The sequence below is a fragment of the Oncorhynchus mykiss genome, chromosome 18 (genome assembly GCF_013265735.2).
Source record: "Oncorhynchus mykiss isolate Arlee chromosome 18, USDA_OmykA_1.1, whole genome shotgun sequence".
NCBI lineage: Eukaryota > Metazoa > Chordata > Actinopteri > Salmoniformes > Salmonidae > Oncorhynchus > Oncorhynchus mykiss.
This window is the reverse complement of record NC_048582.1, coordinates 6850599-6865854: the sequence shown is the minus strand read 5'-3', so window position 1 is coordinate 6865854 and position 15256 is coordinate 6850599. Positions and strand designations below refer to the sequence as shown.

The window sequence follows — 15256 nt, the reverse complement described above, 5'->3', positions numbered from 1 at the left end:
GATGAAGATCATCAAAGGTAAGTGAATATTTATAATACTATTTCTGACTTCTGTTGACTACACAACATGGCGGATATCTGTTTGGGTTGTTTTGGTCTCTGAGCGCTGTACTCAGATTATAGCATGGTGTGCTTTTTCGGGAAAGCTTTTTTGAAATCTGAGACAGCGGTTGCATTAAGGAGAAGTGTATCTATAATTCCGTGCATAATAGTTGTATCTTTTATCAATGTTTATTATTTCTGTAAATTGATGTGGCTCTCTGCAAAATCACTGGATGTTTTGGAACTACTGAACGTAACGCGCCAATGTAAACTGAGATTTTTGGATATAAATATGAACATTATCGAACAAAACATACATGTATTGTGTAACATGAAGTCCTATGAGTGTCATCTGATGAAGATCATCAAAGGTTAGTAATGTATTTCTCTCTATTTCTGCTTTTTGTGACTCCTCTCTTTGGCTGGAAAAATGGCTGTGTTTTTCTGTGACTTGGCTCTGACCTAACATAATCGTTTGGTGTGCTTTCATCGTAAAGCCTTTTTGAAATTGGACACTGTGGTGGGATTAACAAGAAGTGTATCTTCAAAATGGTGTAAAATACTTGTATGTTTGAGGAATTTTAATTATGGGATTTCTGTTGTTTTGAATTTGGCGCCTTGCACTTTCACTGTTGTCATATCGATTTATTAGGATCCCCGTTAGCTGTTGCGAAAGAGTCATTGTTAATGTTGTAAATGATTATTGTAGCAGGAAACGACAGATTTTTTGGGAATATCTACATAGGCGTACAGAGGCCCATTATCAGCAACCATCACTCCTGTGTTCCAATGACACGTTGTGTTAGCTAATCCAAGTTTATCATTTTAAAAGGGTAGCCTAGAGGTTAGAGCGTTGGACTAGTAACCGAAAGGTTGCAAGTTCAAATCCCCGAGCTGACAAGGTACAAATCTGTCGTTCTGCCCCTGAACAGGCAGTTAACCCACGGTTCCTAGGCTGTCATTGAAAATAAAAATGGGTTCTTACTGACTTGCCTGGTTAAATAAAGGTAAAAAAAAAAAGAAAGTCCCCTAAGCAAGCTGGTCCTGGGGCTCTGTTCACAAACAGACCCCACAGAGCCCCAGGACAGCAACACAATTAGACCCAACCAAATCATGAGAAAACAAAAAGATAATTACTTGACACATTGGAAAGAATTAACAAAAAACAGAGCAGACTAGATTGCTATTTGGCCCTAAACAGAGAGTACACAGTGGCAGAATACCTGACCACTGTGACTGACCCAAACTTAACAGTGCTGTACAAGATTTTGCTTTCGAATTGCGTCAAACATAGGCCGTCATGGCTCTCAAGAGAAGAAAGGCTATGGGCACACTGCCCACAAAATGAGATGGAAGTGCAGCTCAGTTTCCTAACCTCCTGCCCAATGTATGACCATATTAGACACATGTTTTTCTCAGATTACACAGAACCACAAAGAATTTGAAAACAAATCCAATATCTATTGGGTGAAATACCACATTGTGACATCACAGCAGCAAGACGTGTGACCTGTTGCCACAAGAAAAGGGCAACCAGTGAAAAACAAACACCATTGTAAATACGACCCATATTTATGTTGATTTATTTTCCCTTTTGTACATCGTTACAACACTGTATAAAGACATAATATGCCATTTGAAATGTCTTTATTATTTTGGAACTTTTGTGAGTGTAATGTTTACTGTTCATTTTTTATTGTCTATTTCACTCTAGTTTATCATATGTTTGCCATACCAATATAGCCCCTTAAATTGAAATTGAATTGAGAGAGAGAGAGAAAGACTGTTGACTGACCTCAAGTAGAGTAGATAAGAAAAATACTTTCTATGTTCTCACTCTATTTTAAGTTGACCTTTGTCCAAGCTTTTATTTATTTTAGGGAGTCCACGCCAGGACAGTTTGCCCATTTAAAAACAGAGAGCTATTGACTCTTGGCTTTCTAAGGATAAGTAACAGACATTTAGCCTACTGTGGGGATTTTACTGAGGTATCAATATCATTAGACCTATTGTGCATGACTTCTTTCATTGCAAATGGTAACTGTACGAATGTTATTCGCATGACATAACGTGACATTGTGTCTGGCAGTGGTACGTGATATAATGAAACATACCTGGTGACATAGAATAGTCTCATGAACGAGCCTGGCGAATCCATCGAGCTTCACACCTGAGTTACTGCGGCTCCGCATGTTGCCGTCTCTAACTGTCAATATGAAATTATGACAGGCAGGTAGTTAGAGCAGGATTATTTATAGTAGGGTACAGTAGTCGTGGGTCCTGACTACATTTGAAGCGTTCGCAATAGTAAAAGTACTGCAGTATGCTGTAATCAAATAACATTACTGTGTATAGAAAGTCACCTACCTTGAACCCATCAGTTATTGTGCAATGCATAAATTTCGCTGTTGACAGCTTTGCAGTAGCAGCTAACAATTCCACATTCATTCAACGCATTTCATAAAACTCCTAGTTGCTCCAGCGCAGTAGCATCAGTGTCAAAATATTACCGAACACTTCACATCGCAGAGGTGTTTTTAGCTCAACATACACCATTCCTTCACATGTAACAGATTACTGCTCCTCTCTCGGTCTCTCAATGTGCCTCTCCTCTTCCTGATGTGGACAGAATGTCCGGTATACAGTTGCCATAAAGGGGGCGCTAGAGCAGCCAACGTAGAGAAGATGAGTTGGTTATTACATATGTGAATTATTGTTAGAATCTGTTATTTTTTTTAACATAACATAGATCTAGATTTAAACCAACAAAGGGTGCCTGATTTGTTTTCGGCTTTGCTTTCTCTTTTACTTCGTGTGGTCTTTGTATCACCTCGGCATCATTCTGTTCAATCTAATATTTTCATATTTTCAGAATACTTTGATTGATAACAGTGCGACCCCACCTTGTCCATTTACATTCTGCAGGCATAGTAAACAAGGGCTGGAATAACGGAATTTTTAAGCCAATCAAAAATCCGGACAGTAGATGTGTTAACCAATCAAAATAGATCTAACTGCATCCCCGCTGAACGCTCGACTTCACTGGGTGGACTGCACATTTCTGTTGGATAGATTTGAATCTGCAATTCATAGTGTTTTTGAGTCAACAATCAAGATAAAGGTACGTTTTACCTCCTTATTTGTTTGGCCAGTCGTTGCAATTGCACATGTTGAACGAAAAAGCGTCCTGTGCTTCTGATCATGTCCACAAAAAGCCATTGAAAAAGTAGCTAGCTAGACATCCTTACTGTGCATGTTAGCTGCTAGCGCTAGCCACCCATCTCTGAGCTAGCTTTACACTCAAATTTGATGGATATACTGAGGGCCATAAGCTACATAACTAACAACAACTAGGCTAACTAGTTATATGACTGGGAAATGTCTGTGTTTTGATAGGCAAATCCTCAGTTGGCTAGATAGTTAGACAGAGAAGACCATATGAGGTCTTGACTATGGAGAAGACCTTTCACTAGCTATGTAAGCAAACTACCATTTATGTTTGGCTACTTTACCTCCTTGCTCCAACATACACCCTCACCGTGCCTCTGTATTGTATCACTTTACTGAACAGCCTGGGTTCAAGTCTCTTGTGTGCCTGAAGACGGAATCATCCCGATGAGCTAAAGCCCACCGAACCACCTCTGTTACACTTGTATTGATCCTTGTCTCCTCTCATATCTCTATCATTCTCCCTTTCTCACCTCTCCTCTCCTCTCCTCTCCACCCCATCCCCCTCCCTCCTCTGTCCTTCCCCCTGTCCTCTCCTCTATCCTCCTCTCATATCTCCTCTCACCTTCCTCCTTCCCTCTCCTCTGTCCCCTATCATTCTCCCTTTCTCTCCTCGCCCCATCCCCTCTCCCTCCTCTCCTCTCCACCCCATCCCCCTCCCTCCTCTGTTCTCCCCCCTGTCCTCTCCTCTACCCTCCTCTCATTCGTTCTCCTCTCCTCTGTCCTCTTCTCCTCCCTCCCACCAGATGCAGTTCATGCTGCTGTTCAGTCGGCAGGGTAAGCTGCGGCTGCAGAAGTGGTATGTTCCCCTGTCGGACAAAGAGAGGAAGAAGATCTCCAGGGACCTGGTCCAGACCATTCTAGCCCGTAAGCCCAAGATGTGTTCCTTCCTGGAGTGGAGGGACCTCAAGATCGTCTACAAGAGGTCAGAGACAGACAGACAGACAGACGAGGGTGTTAATGGTGGGAAATGATGAGCTCCTTCCTGGAGTGGAGGGACCTTAATATCATCTACAAGACAGACAGACAGACAGACATGGGCGTTAATGGTGGGAAATGATGTGCTCCTTCCTGGAGTGGAGGGACCTTAATATCATCTACAAGACAGACAGACATGGGCGTTAATGGTGGGAAATGATGAGCTCCTTCCTGGAGTGGAGGGACCTTAATATCATCTACAAGACAGACAGACATGGGCGTTAATGGTGGGAAATGATGAGCTCCTTCCTGGAGTGGAGGGACCTTAATATCATCTACAAGACAGACAGACATGGGCGTTAATGGTGGGAAATGATGAGCTCCTTCCTGGAGTGGAGGGACCTTAATATCATCTACAAGACAGACAGACAAGAGCGTTAATGGTGGGAAATGATGAGCTCCTTCCTGGAGTGGAGGGACCTTAATATCATCTACAAGACAGACAGACGAGGGAAATGTGGACTCCATCTGATAGTGTTGAGGTCAATTCAGGAAGGGAATTTCACAATCTTTGTTAAAGTTTTTACTTCCTGAAATTGGCAGTTTTGACAACTAAATTGTAGTATAGTCTCAAACCACTATACTTGTGCCAAGGTTTAGAAGGTTGGTTTTCAATAAGACTTTGCTGCTAGGGAGGCACCCTTACAGTTTTGTTTTCAGTCAGGGGGCCATTTTGTTACAGCACTCATTCTCAGAATGGTGAAGGCCATCTGATGCTTTTGTTATTCATTATTATCCCTGCTGAACGAAAGTATGTTTGTCAGAATGTGGCCCAAGGTTAGTGCCTTTGTTGTTTATCACTGTGTTATCCTGTCCTCCAGTCTGTATTTCTGTTGTTTATCCCTGTGTTATCCTGTTATCCTGTCTGTATTTCTGCTGTTTATCCCTGTGTTATCCTGTTATCCTGTCTGTATTTCTGTTGTTTATCCCTGTGTTATCCTGTCTTCCAGTCTGTATTTCTGTTGTTTATCCCTGTGTTATCCTGTCTTCCAGTCTGTATTTCTGTTGTTTATCCCTGTGTTATCCTGTCCTCCAGATACTCCAGTCTGTATTTCTGTTGTTTATCCCTGTGTTATCCTGTTATCCTGTCTGTATTTCTGTTGTTTATCCCTGTGTTATCCTGTCTTCCAGTCTGTATTTCTGTTGTTTATCCCTGTGTTATCCTGTCCTCCAGATACTCCAGTCTGTATTTCTGTTGTTTATCCCTGTGTTATCCTGTTATCCTGTCTGTATTTCTGTTGTTTATCCCTGTGTTATCCTGTTATCCAGATACACCAGTCTGTATTTCTGTTGTTTATCCCTGTGTTATCCTGTCTTCCAGTCTGTATTTCTGTTGTTTATCCCTGTGTTATCCTGTCTTCCAGTCTGTATTTCTGTTGTTTATCCCTGTGTTATCCTGTCCTCCAGTCTGTATTTCTGCTCCTTATCCCTGTGTTATCCTGTCTTCCAGTCTGTATTTCTGTTGTTTATCCCTGTGTTATCCTGTCCTCCAGTCTGTATTTCTGTTGTTTATCCCTGTGTTATCCTGTCTTCCAGTCTGTATTTCTGTTGTTTATCCCTGTGTTATCCTGTCCTCCAGTCTGTATTTCTGTTGTTTATCCCTGTGTTATCCTGTTATCCTGTCTGTATTTCTGTTGTTTATCCCTGTGTTATCCTGTCTTCCAGTCTGTATTTCTGTTGTTTATCCCTGTGTTATCCTGTCCTCCAGTCTGTATTTCTGTTGTTTATCCCTGTGTTATCCTGTTATCCTGTCTGTATTTCTGTTGTTTATCCCTGTGTTATCCTGTCCTCCAGTCTGTATTTCTGTTGTTTATCCCTGTGTTATCCTGTTATCCTGTCTGTATTTCTGTTGTTTATCCCTGTGTTATCCTGTCCTCCAGTCTGTATTTCTGTTGTTTATCCCTGTGTTATCCTGTTATCCTGTCTGTATTTCTGTTGTTTATCCCTGTGTTATCCTGTTATCCTGTCTGTATTTCTGTTGTTTATCCCTGTGTTATCCTGTCTTCCAGTCTGTATTTCTGTTGTTTATCCCTGTGTTATCCTGTCTTCCAGATACGCCAGCCTGTATTTCTGCTGTTTATCCCTGTGTTATCCTGTCTTCCAGTCTGTATTTCTGTTGTTTATCCCTGTGTTATCCTGTCTTCCAGATACGCCAGCCTGTATTTCTGCTGTGCGGTGGAAGATCAAGACAATGAGCTCATCACGCTGGAGATCATCCACAGATACGTAGAGCTGCTGGATAAGTACTTTGGCAGTGTGAGTCTTCATATTTCACACAGCTACTGTTCTCTCAGTGGTCCTGTTGGTGTTCATGATAGTTGCCATACTGTTCTCTCAGTGGTCCTGTTGGTGTTCATGATAGTTGCCATACTGTTCTCTCAGTGGTCCTGTTGGTGTTCATGACAGTGGCCATATTGTTCTCTGTGTTCATGACAGTTGCCATACTGTTCTCTCAGTGGTCCTGTTGGTGTTCATGACAGTGGCCATAGTGTTCTGTGGTCGTGTTGGTGTTCATGACAGTGGCCATATTGTTCATGACAGTGGCCATATTGTTATCTGTGTTTATGACAGTGGCCATACTGTTCTCTCAGTGGCCCTGTTGGTAATCATGACAGTGGCCATACTGTTCTCTCAGTGGCCCTGTTGGTGATCATGACAGTGGCCATACTGTTCTCTCAGTGGCCCTGTTGGTAATCATGACAGTGGGCATACTGTTCTCTCAGTGGTCCTGTTGGTGATCATGACAGTGGCCATACTGTTCTCTCAGTGGTCCTGTTGGTGATCATGACAGTGGCCATACTGTTCTCTCAGTGGTCCTGTTGGTGATCATGACAGTTGCCATACTGTTCTCTCAGTGGTCCTGTTGGTGATCATGACAGTGGCCATACTGTTCTCTCAGTGGTCCTGTTGGTGATCATGACAGTGGCCATACTGTTCTCTCAGTGGTCCTGTTGGTGTTCATGACGGTGGCCATACTGTACTCTCAGTGGTCCTGTTGGTGATCATGACAGTGGCCATACTGTTCTCTCAGTGGTCCTGTTGGTGATCATGACAGTGGCCATACTGTTCTCTCAGTGGTCCTGTTGGTGATCATGACAGTGGCCATACTGTTCTCTCAGTGGTCCTGTTGTTGATCATGACAGTGGCCATACTGTTCTCTCAGTGGTCCTGTTGGTGATCATGACAGTGGCCATACTGTTCTCTCAGTGGTCCTGTTGGTGATCATGACAGTGGCCATTATGTTAAAGCACCATTGCTTAACGCCTATCCAAATGATCAGATCTGTAAGACAGGGAAGAAGTATACATGTTGTTATTGGAACAGGGTCTGGTTGTTCCTGTGTCTGATGGAGCTGTTCAAATGGGTTTACCATTTGGAGTAAATATGTTGGACTAGGAAAAATAATCTTCCAATGTGTTCCCTCGTCTGTCTGTCTCCATGTCAGGTGTGTGAGCTGGACATCATCTTTAACTTTGAGAAGGCCTACTTCATCCTGGATGAGTTCCTGCTAGGAGGAGAGGCTCAGGAGACCTCCAAGAAGAACGTACTGAAGGCTATAGAGCAGGCAGACCTGCTGCAGGAGGTATGTGGGCTATGTCCTAGATGAGTTGGTGTAATGATGACATCTCTGGGCTATGATGACATCTCTGGGCTATGTCCTAGATGAGATGGTGTAATGATGACATCTCTGGGCTATGTCCTAGATGAGTTGGTGTAATGATGACATCTCTGGGCTATGATGACATCTCTGGGCTATGATGACATCTCTGGGCTATGATGACATCTCTGGGCTATGATGACATCTCTGGGCTATGTCCTAGATGAGTTGGTGTAATGATGACATCTCTGGGCTATATCCTAGATGAGTTGGTGTTATGATGACATCTCTGGGCTATGATGACATCTCTGGGCTATGTTCTAGATGAGTTGGTGTAATGATGACATCTCTGGGCTATGATGACATCTCTGGGCTATGTCCTAGATGAATTGGTGTAATGATGACATCTCTGGGCTATGTCCTAGATGAGTTGGTGTAATGATGACATCTCTGGGCTATGTCCTAGATGAGTTGGTGTAATGATGACATCTCTGGGCTATGTCCTAGATGAGTTGGTGTAATGATGACATCTCTGGGCTATGTCCTAGATGAGTTGGTGTAATGATGACATCTCTGGGCTATATCCTAGATGAGATGGTGTAATGAGGACATCTCTGGGCTATGTCCTAGATGAGTTGGTGTAATGATGACATCTCTGGGCTATATCCTAGATGAGATGGTGTAATGATGACATCTCTGGGCTATGTCCTAGATGAGTTGGTGTAATGATGACATCTCTGGGCTATGATGACATCTCTGGGCTATGTCCTAGATGAGTTGGTGCTATGAGGACATCTCTGGGCTATGATGACATCGCTGGGCTATGTCCTAGATGAGTTGGTGTAATGATGACATCTCTGGGCTATGTCCTAGATGAGTTGGTGTAGTGATGACATCTCTGGGCTATATCCTAGATGAGTTGGTGTAATGATGACATCTCTGGGCTATGTCCTAGATGAGTTGGTGTAGTGATGACATCTCTGGGCTATGTCCTAGATGAGTTGGTGTAATGATGACATCTCTGGGCTATGTCCTAGATGAGTTGGTGTAATGATGACATCTCTGGGCTATGTCCTAGATGAGTTGGTGTAATGATGACATCTCTGGGCTATGTCCTAGATGAGTTGGTGTAATGATGACATCTCTGGGCTATGTCCTAGATGAGTTGGTGCTATGAGGACATCTCTGGGCTATGATGACATCTCTGGGCTATGTCCTAGATGAGTTGGTGTAGTGATGACATCTCTGGGCTATGTCCTAGATGAGTTGGTGTAGTGATGACATCTCTGGGCTATGTCCTAGATGAGTTGGTGTAGTGTTGACATCACTGGGCTATGTTCTAGATGAGATGGTGTAGTGTTGACATCACTGGGCTATGTCCTAGATGAGTTGGTGTTATGGCCTTTTTCTCTCTCCATCTCTCTGATTCCTATATGTCATTCTTGACTTGTTTAGTTTTGTGTTAAAAGTGATTGTCTATAGTACTGCTGTATTTAGGCTAATGTTATTCGTCTGGCAGCCTGTTGGTGGCATTGTTATTCCAGGCACTCCTACCGCCTGCATCCACATGACTGAGCTATGGGAACCTCCCCAGGGTTGGCTGTCTGAGCTCTCACTACCTGCATCCACATGACTGAGCTATGGGAACCTCCCCAGGGTTGGCTGCCTGAGCTCTCACTGCCTCTGTTCATAAAGAGGGCTTCACTCACTATTCAGCTCTCATTCATGACTACCATCAGCATGAAACACTGGAGAATCTGACTGGGGGGGGGGTACTTTTCCAGTCTAATCCACCCTTTTCATCAAAATTGTTCCAACTAAAACTATAGAGCCTCATCATACTTTGGGGGGGGGGGGGGTACTTTTCCAGTCTTTCTATCTTCTACGTCTAGCTGAAGAGTCTGTGCTTGAGGAAGGATGATTTGTGTTTTAGGTCTGATAATGTTTACTAGTTTATACAAGGCTTGGCTAACAACGTCACAGAAACGATGCGAGCTCTTCAATGGGACCCAAAGGCTGTGTGTGGTGATTCTGGATGGTCAGATGGCAACGATGGAGTAGTGGGGGCCTCGTTTCAACCAGTTCAATCTCGTTCTGTCACCAGAGCTCGGTGCTTATTATGGGATGTAATTAGGTTACGATATCCGACTTCTTCGATATAGCGTTAGTGATATGTTAGAGGAAAGAACCCACTGAACGATTCAGAATAGGAAGAATCATATTTGTCTTGGTAAAAATGTATTTTATAACCACGGAAGTGAAATGCCGTCACCAAAGCGCGTTACGGACACCCTTTGTGTTTGAGAGACAAACGTTTTTATTTATGTTTTCAATAAACATTGAAATATAGTTTACATGTTGTCAACAGTCTAATAAAAAAAAAAGAACGATCTCGCTCTCCCAGAACAAGCTTGGCTAGTGGTAAAACCTGCTTATTCAGACAAAAGACCAATCTAAGCCGACCACGTCTCTGCTAAACAACCCATCAACCCATCTATTTGTTAGCTTACTAACTGGGCCTGGCGGTCATACACATCATATGAAACTAATGAGGCGGCAAGTGCGGCACCATGCTCACAACACTGAATGCTTTACCAACCTAGCTATCTGGCCACTGTCGCTAGTGACGTCATTAACTCGCAATGGATCTGTTTTCACGAAGCGGCTGCCTAGAGACCCTTTACCAACCTAGCTATCTGGCCACTGTCGCTAGTGACGTCATTAACTCGCAATGGATCAGTTTTCACGAAGCAGCTGCCTAGAGACCCTTTACCTACCTAGCTATCTGGCCACTGTCGCTAGTGACGTCATTAACTCGCAATGGATCAGTTTTCACGAAGCAGCTGCCTAGAGACCCTTTACCAACCTAGCTATCTGGCCACTGTCGCTAGTGACGTCATTAACTCGCAATGGATCAGTTTTCACGAAGCAGCTGCCTAGAGACCCTTTACCAACCTAGCTATCTGGCCACTGTCGCTAGTGACATCATTAACTCGCAATGGATCAGTTTTCACAAAGCGGCTGCCTAGAGACCCTTTACCAACCTAGCTATCTGGCCACTGTCGCTAGTGACGTCATTAACTCGCAATGGATCAGTTTTCACGAAGCAGCTGCCTAGAGACCCTTTACCAACCTAGCTATCTGGCCACTGTCGCTAGTGACGTCATTAACTCGCAATGGATCAGTTTTCACGAAGCAGCTGCCTAGAGACCCTTTACCAACCTAGCTATCTGGCCACTGTCGCTAGTGACGTCATTAACTCGCAATGGATCAGTTTTCACGAAGCAGCTGCCTAGAGACCCTTTACCAACCTAGCTATCTGGCCACTGTCGCTAGTGACATCATTAACTCGCAATGGATCAGTTTTCACAAAGGGGCTGCCTAGAGACCCTTTACCAACCTAGCTATCTGGCCACTGTCGCTAGTGACGTCATTAACTCGCAATGGATCAGTTTTCACGAAGCAGCTGCCTAGAGACCCTTTACCAACCTAGCTATCTGGCCACTGTCGCTAGTGACGTCATTAACTCGCAATGGATCAGTTTTCACGAAGCAGCTGCCTAGAGACCCTTTACCAACCTAGCTATCTGGCCACTGTCGCTAGTGACATCATTAACTCGCAATGGATCAGTTTTCACGAAGCGGCTGCCTAGAGACCCTTTACCAACCTAGCTATCTGGCCACTGTCGCTAGTGACGTCATTAACTCGCAATGGATCTGTTTTCACGAAGCAGCTGCCTAGAGACCCTTTACCTACCTAGCTAGCTAGCGAATCATGCTAACCATTTAGCTTATGATGCCAGCTAGCTAAAAGTCTATCTATGGGCTGTATGCGATTATGGAGAAAAAATATGGCTGTGGCCATCTGACTAGTATCAAGAAGGGCATTCTGCAACGCTAATGCAGCTAGCTAACATTGACTAGACAGTAAATTAACACACACAAACATCAATTGCCAAACAACGCTATTGCCATCTTCTGGTTTGGAGTATTTTAACGAGGCTGAGGACTTCGCTGTGTGACCACTCTTGTTCGGAGGTGCTAAGTACTGTCGGCAGGCAAACATACCGACAATCCTACCTATGTGTCGGAGCTATTATTGATTAAATACCTTGTTAACAGCGCAATTTTTGAAGCCACAACTCATGTCTGGATTGGACATTTTGTGCCTTTCCTTTATTGCTCATTTGGACCACAGGAGGCTGGTGGCACCTTAATTGGGGAGGACGGGCTCGTGGTAATGTCTGGAGCGGAATCAGTGGAACGGTATCAAACTATTTAAAAAAATATATATATATATATATTTAACTAGGCAAGTCAGTTAAGAACAAATTATTATTTTCAATGACGGCCTAGGAACAGTGGCTTAACTGCCTGTTCAGGGGCAGAACGACAGTCAGCTCAGGGATTTGAACTTGCAACCTTCCGATTATTAGCCCAACGTTCTAACCACTAGGCTACCCTGCCGCCCCACATGGTTTGATACCCTTCCATTCGCTCCATTGCAGCCATTTATTATGAGCCGTCCTCCCCTCAGCAGCCTCCTCTGATTTACACCAGCTGGTCTAGCGGTCAGTTGTATTCAAACAGTGCTTTTCTCTCTCTCTCCGTGCTTCACCTCCTGCTAGGATGCCAAAGTAAGTGTTACATCTACCTGCTATGCTTTATTTAATCGTGGCGTTGGAGCAGTTACTCAAGTCATTGCATTTAGGCTTCGAACACCTGTTTCTTGTATGCACTCCATAAACCAATCAAACTGGTCCATCTTCAGACTGACTACAGTGTCTTATCCTTCTCAACTATCCTCTTGTCTGTTCCCTCCCTCCTTTAGGAAGCTGAAGCCCCACGGAGTGTCCTGGAGGAGATTGGCCTGACATAAACTCCCTCCATCACTGCCCCAACTATCTCCCTCTCTTTACTCTCTCTCTCTTCACGGGGGGCCCAAACATCTTGTTCTCGCACCTTTTAATGTGCTGTAGTGTTGTCTTGTACTAAAACTCTTATCATGTTGTTAATGATACTTGTGCCAACTGTCTGTTCCTTTTTTTGTTGTTGTGCCTCGTCAAACACTCACCTTTTGAAACCCCTGGGGTATATGCAGCCAGTGGCCACAAACTACACCAGTAATAACTGAAATCTCACCCACCTTCCTTAAGTCCGTGTTTCTGTGGAACATGACATGTCCGTGACGGCCACTTTAACTCCAGTCTCGTCTAGAGAATTTAAAACAATTCAAAGTATATCATAAAGAGTTAAGAAACCCCATTTTTACTTAGATGGGATGTTCACAAGTGAAAAGAAAGCAAAACGACGTCAGTATTTTTAAAGAAGTGTTACAGTTTAAAAGTATTCATGTTCATTCTTTCATTGTTTTGACCAAAGAACACTGTGTTATAATCAGATGGTTTTGAAGATAAGTGGTGTTTAGGGGGAAAATATGTGCTCTCTCAGGGTTGGGGTCAATTCTATTTAAATTCCTATCAATTCAGAAAGTAAACCAATTTACACTTTTTACTCATTGAAAATCATTGAAGGAAATGTGCATTGGAATATCAGTGTATTCCTGAATTTACATGGAATTGACCCAAGCCTTGCTCTGTATAGCCTGAGTCCCGGATCTTTGTGCTGTCTTGCTACCTCCTGTGTCGTTCAATATGTTCAGTCGGGAAGACAGCACAAACACACCTGGGACTTCTCCCATTCTGCATGCTTTAAAAGGCAAGGGAAGAGTAACACTGGGGACTCCTCCCACTCTGCATGCTTTAAAAGGCAAGGGAAGAGTAACACTGGGGACTCCGCCCACTCTGCATGCTTTAAAAGGCAAGGGAAGAGTAACACCGGGGACTCCGCCCACTCTGCATGCTTTAAAAGGCAAGGGAAGAGTAACACCGCCCACTCTGCATGCTTTAAAAGGCAAGGGAAGAGTAACACTGGGTACTCCGCCCACTCTGCATGCTTTAAAAGGCAAGGGAAGAGTAACACTGGGGACTCCGCCCACTCTGCATGCTTTAAAAGGCAAGGGAAGAGTAACACCGGGGACTCCGCCCACTCTGCATGCTTTAAAAGGCAAGGGAAGAGTAACACTGGGGACTCCGCCCACTCTGCATGCTTTAAAAGGCAAGGGAAGAGTAACACTGGGTACTCCGCCCACTCTGCATGCTTTAAAAGGCAAGGGAAGAGTAACACCGGGGACTCCGCCCACTCTGCATGCTTTAAAAGGCAAGGGAAGAGTAACACTGGGGACTCCGCCCACTCTGCATGCTTTAAAAGGCAAGGGAAAAGTAACACCGGGGACTCCGCCCACTCTGCATGCTTTAAAAGACAAGGGAAGAGTAACACTGGGGACTCCGCCCACTCTGCATGCTTTAAAAGGCAAGGGAAGAGTAACTCCGCCCACTCTGCATGCTTTAAAAGGCAAGGGAAGAGTAACACCGCCCACTCTGCATGCTTAATAAGGCAAGGGAAGAGTAACATCGCCCACTCTGCATGCTTTAAAAGGCAAGGGAAGAGTAACACTGGGGACTCCGCCCACTCTGCATGCTTTAAAAGGCAAGGGAAGAGTAACTCCGCCCACTCTGCATGCTTTAAAAGGCAAGGGAAGAGTAACTCCGCCCACTCTGCATGCTTTAAAAGGCAAGGGAAGAGTAACTCCGCCCACTCTGCATGCTTTAAAAGACAAGGGAAGAGTAACACTAGTGAAAATGAACAAAAAGGGATTCTGTTACTAATCGAACTTCTCTTCGTCACACAATGTTTTAACTGTCAATGAAAATGCATTTAGGGCACTTGATTCGTAGCCTGGTTCTGTTCATGAAGTGATCGTGAAACTGGAATATTCTAGTTGAATCATAACAGGCTACTTGTTATTGAGGAAGGTTGTGACAATTGAAGCACAAATCATGAGGTACTCCCACTATATCACTGCCTGTGGTAAGTGCACACGGACATGACCAGTTAATGAATTGTTTACAAAAAACCATTGGTTAAAGAAGCCTAAAACCTGTTGCAATTCCCTGTCTACCGTACAGACTGCTCCTTTACCAATGACCAGAATGGTGTCCTGTTAAGACATTTTAATGTTCTCTTTCAGCTTGTACTGTGTTTGCTCTTTAACTGTGGTGAACATCCCAAATGGCACCCTATTCCCTACATAGTGCACTACTTTTGGCCAGAGCCTATGAAGAAGTGCACTATATAGGGAATAGGGCACCATGTCTTGCTCCTGTGTACATTATGAATCATTTCAAAGTATTGCCTTTATTTTACACAGACTACTGTCACTACTTCAGTTCTCTCAAATACGGTAAATCATTAAAACAATAAATGTCTATGGATTAGCAGAATGGTTGTTTTGCCTGGCCTTTTTTTTTCACAGAAAATGTCAAGTGTGTGGAAGAAACAAGGTTCAATTT

General features: G+C 43.8%; 2 protein-coding genes across 5 annotated transcripts in view; one reads left to right on the top strand and one right to left on the bottom strand.

The window, feature by feature from the left end:
- The window catches only part of LOC110496992 (phosphorylase b kinase regulatory subunit alpha, liver isoform), a 44339-nt gene extending 41615 nt beyond the window's left edge, over positions 1 to 2724 (bottom strand). For all 3 annotated transcript variants that reach the window (XM_036951496.1, XM_036951497.1, XM_036951498.1), the window contains exons 1-2: positions 2409 to 2724; positions 2156 to 2247 (exon numbers count right to left, since the gene is read on the bottom strand). In XM_036951496.1, coding sequence (XP_036807391.1) covers positions 2156 to 2233 — 78 coding nt within the window. In that variant the 5' untranslated portion in view covers positions 2234 to 2247; positions 2409 to 2724. The remainder of the gene's footprint in view (positions 1 to 2155; positions 2248 to 2408) is intronic.
- An 83-nt stretch (positions 2725 to 2807) lies between these two features.
- On the top strand, positions 2808 to 15184 carry LOC118936565 (AP-1 complex subunit sigma-2). Of its 2 annotated transcripts, XM_036951556.1 has the most exons (6): positions 2808 to 3162; positions 4016 to 4194; positions 6395 to 6503; positions 7693 to 7830; positions 12473 to 12481; positions 12676 to 15184. In XM_036951556.1, the coding sequence occupies exons 2-6, from the start codon at positions 4016 to 4018 to the stop codon at positions 12721 to 12723; spliced, it is 483 nt and encodes a 160-aa protein (XP_036807451.1). In that variant the 5' UTR covers positions 2808 to 3162; the 3' UTR covers positions 12724 to 15184. The 2 variants fall into 2 exon arrangements, with proteins under 2 accessions (XP_036807451.1, XP_036807452.1); XM_036951557.1 differs by lacking the exon at positions 12473 to 12481 and having other exon boundaries at positions 2809 to 3162.
- Positions 15185 to 15256: the final 72 nt, after the last annotated feature.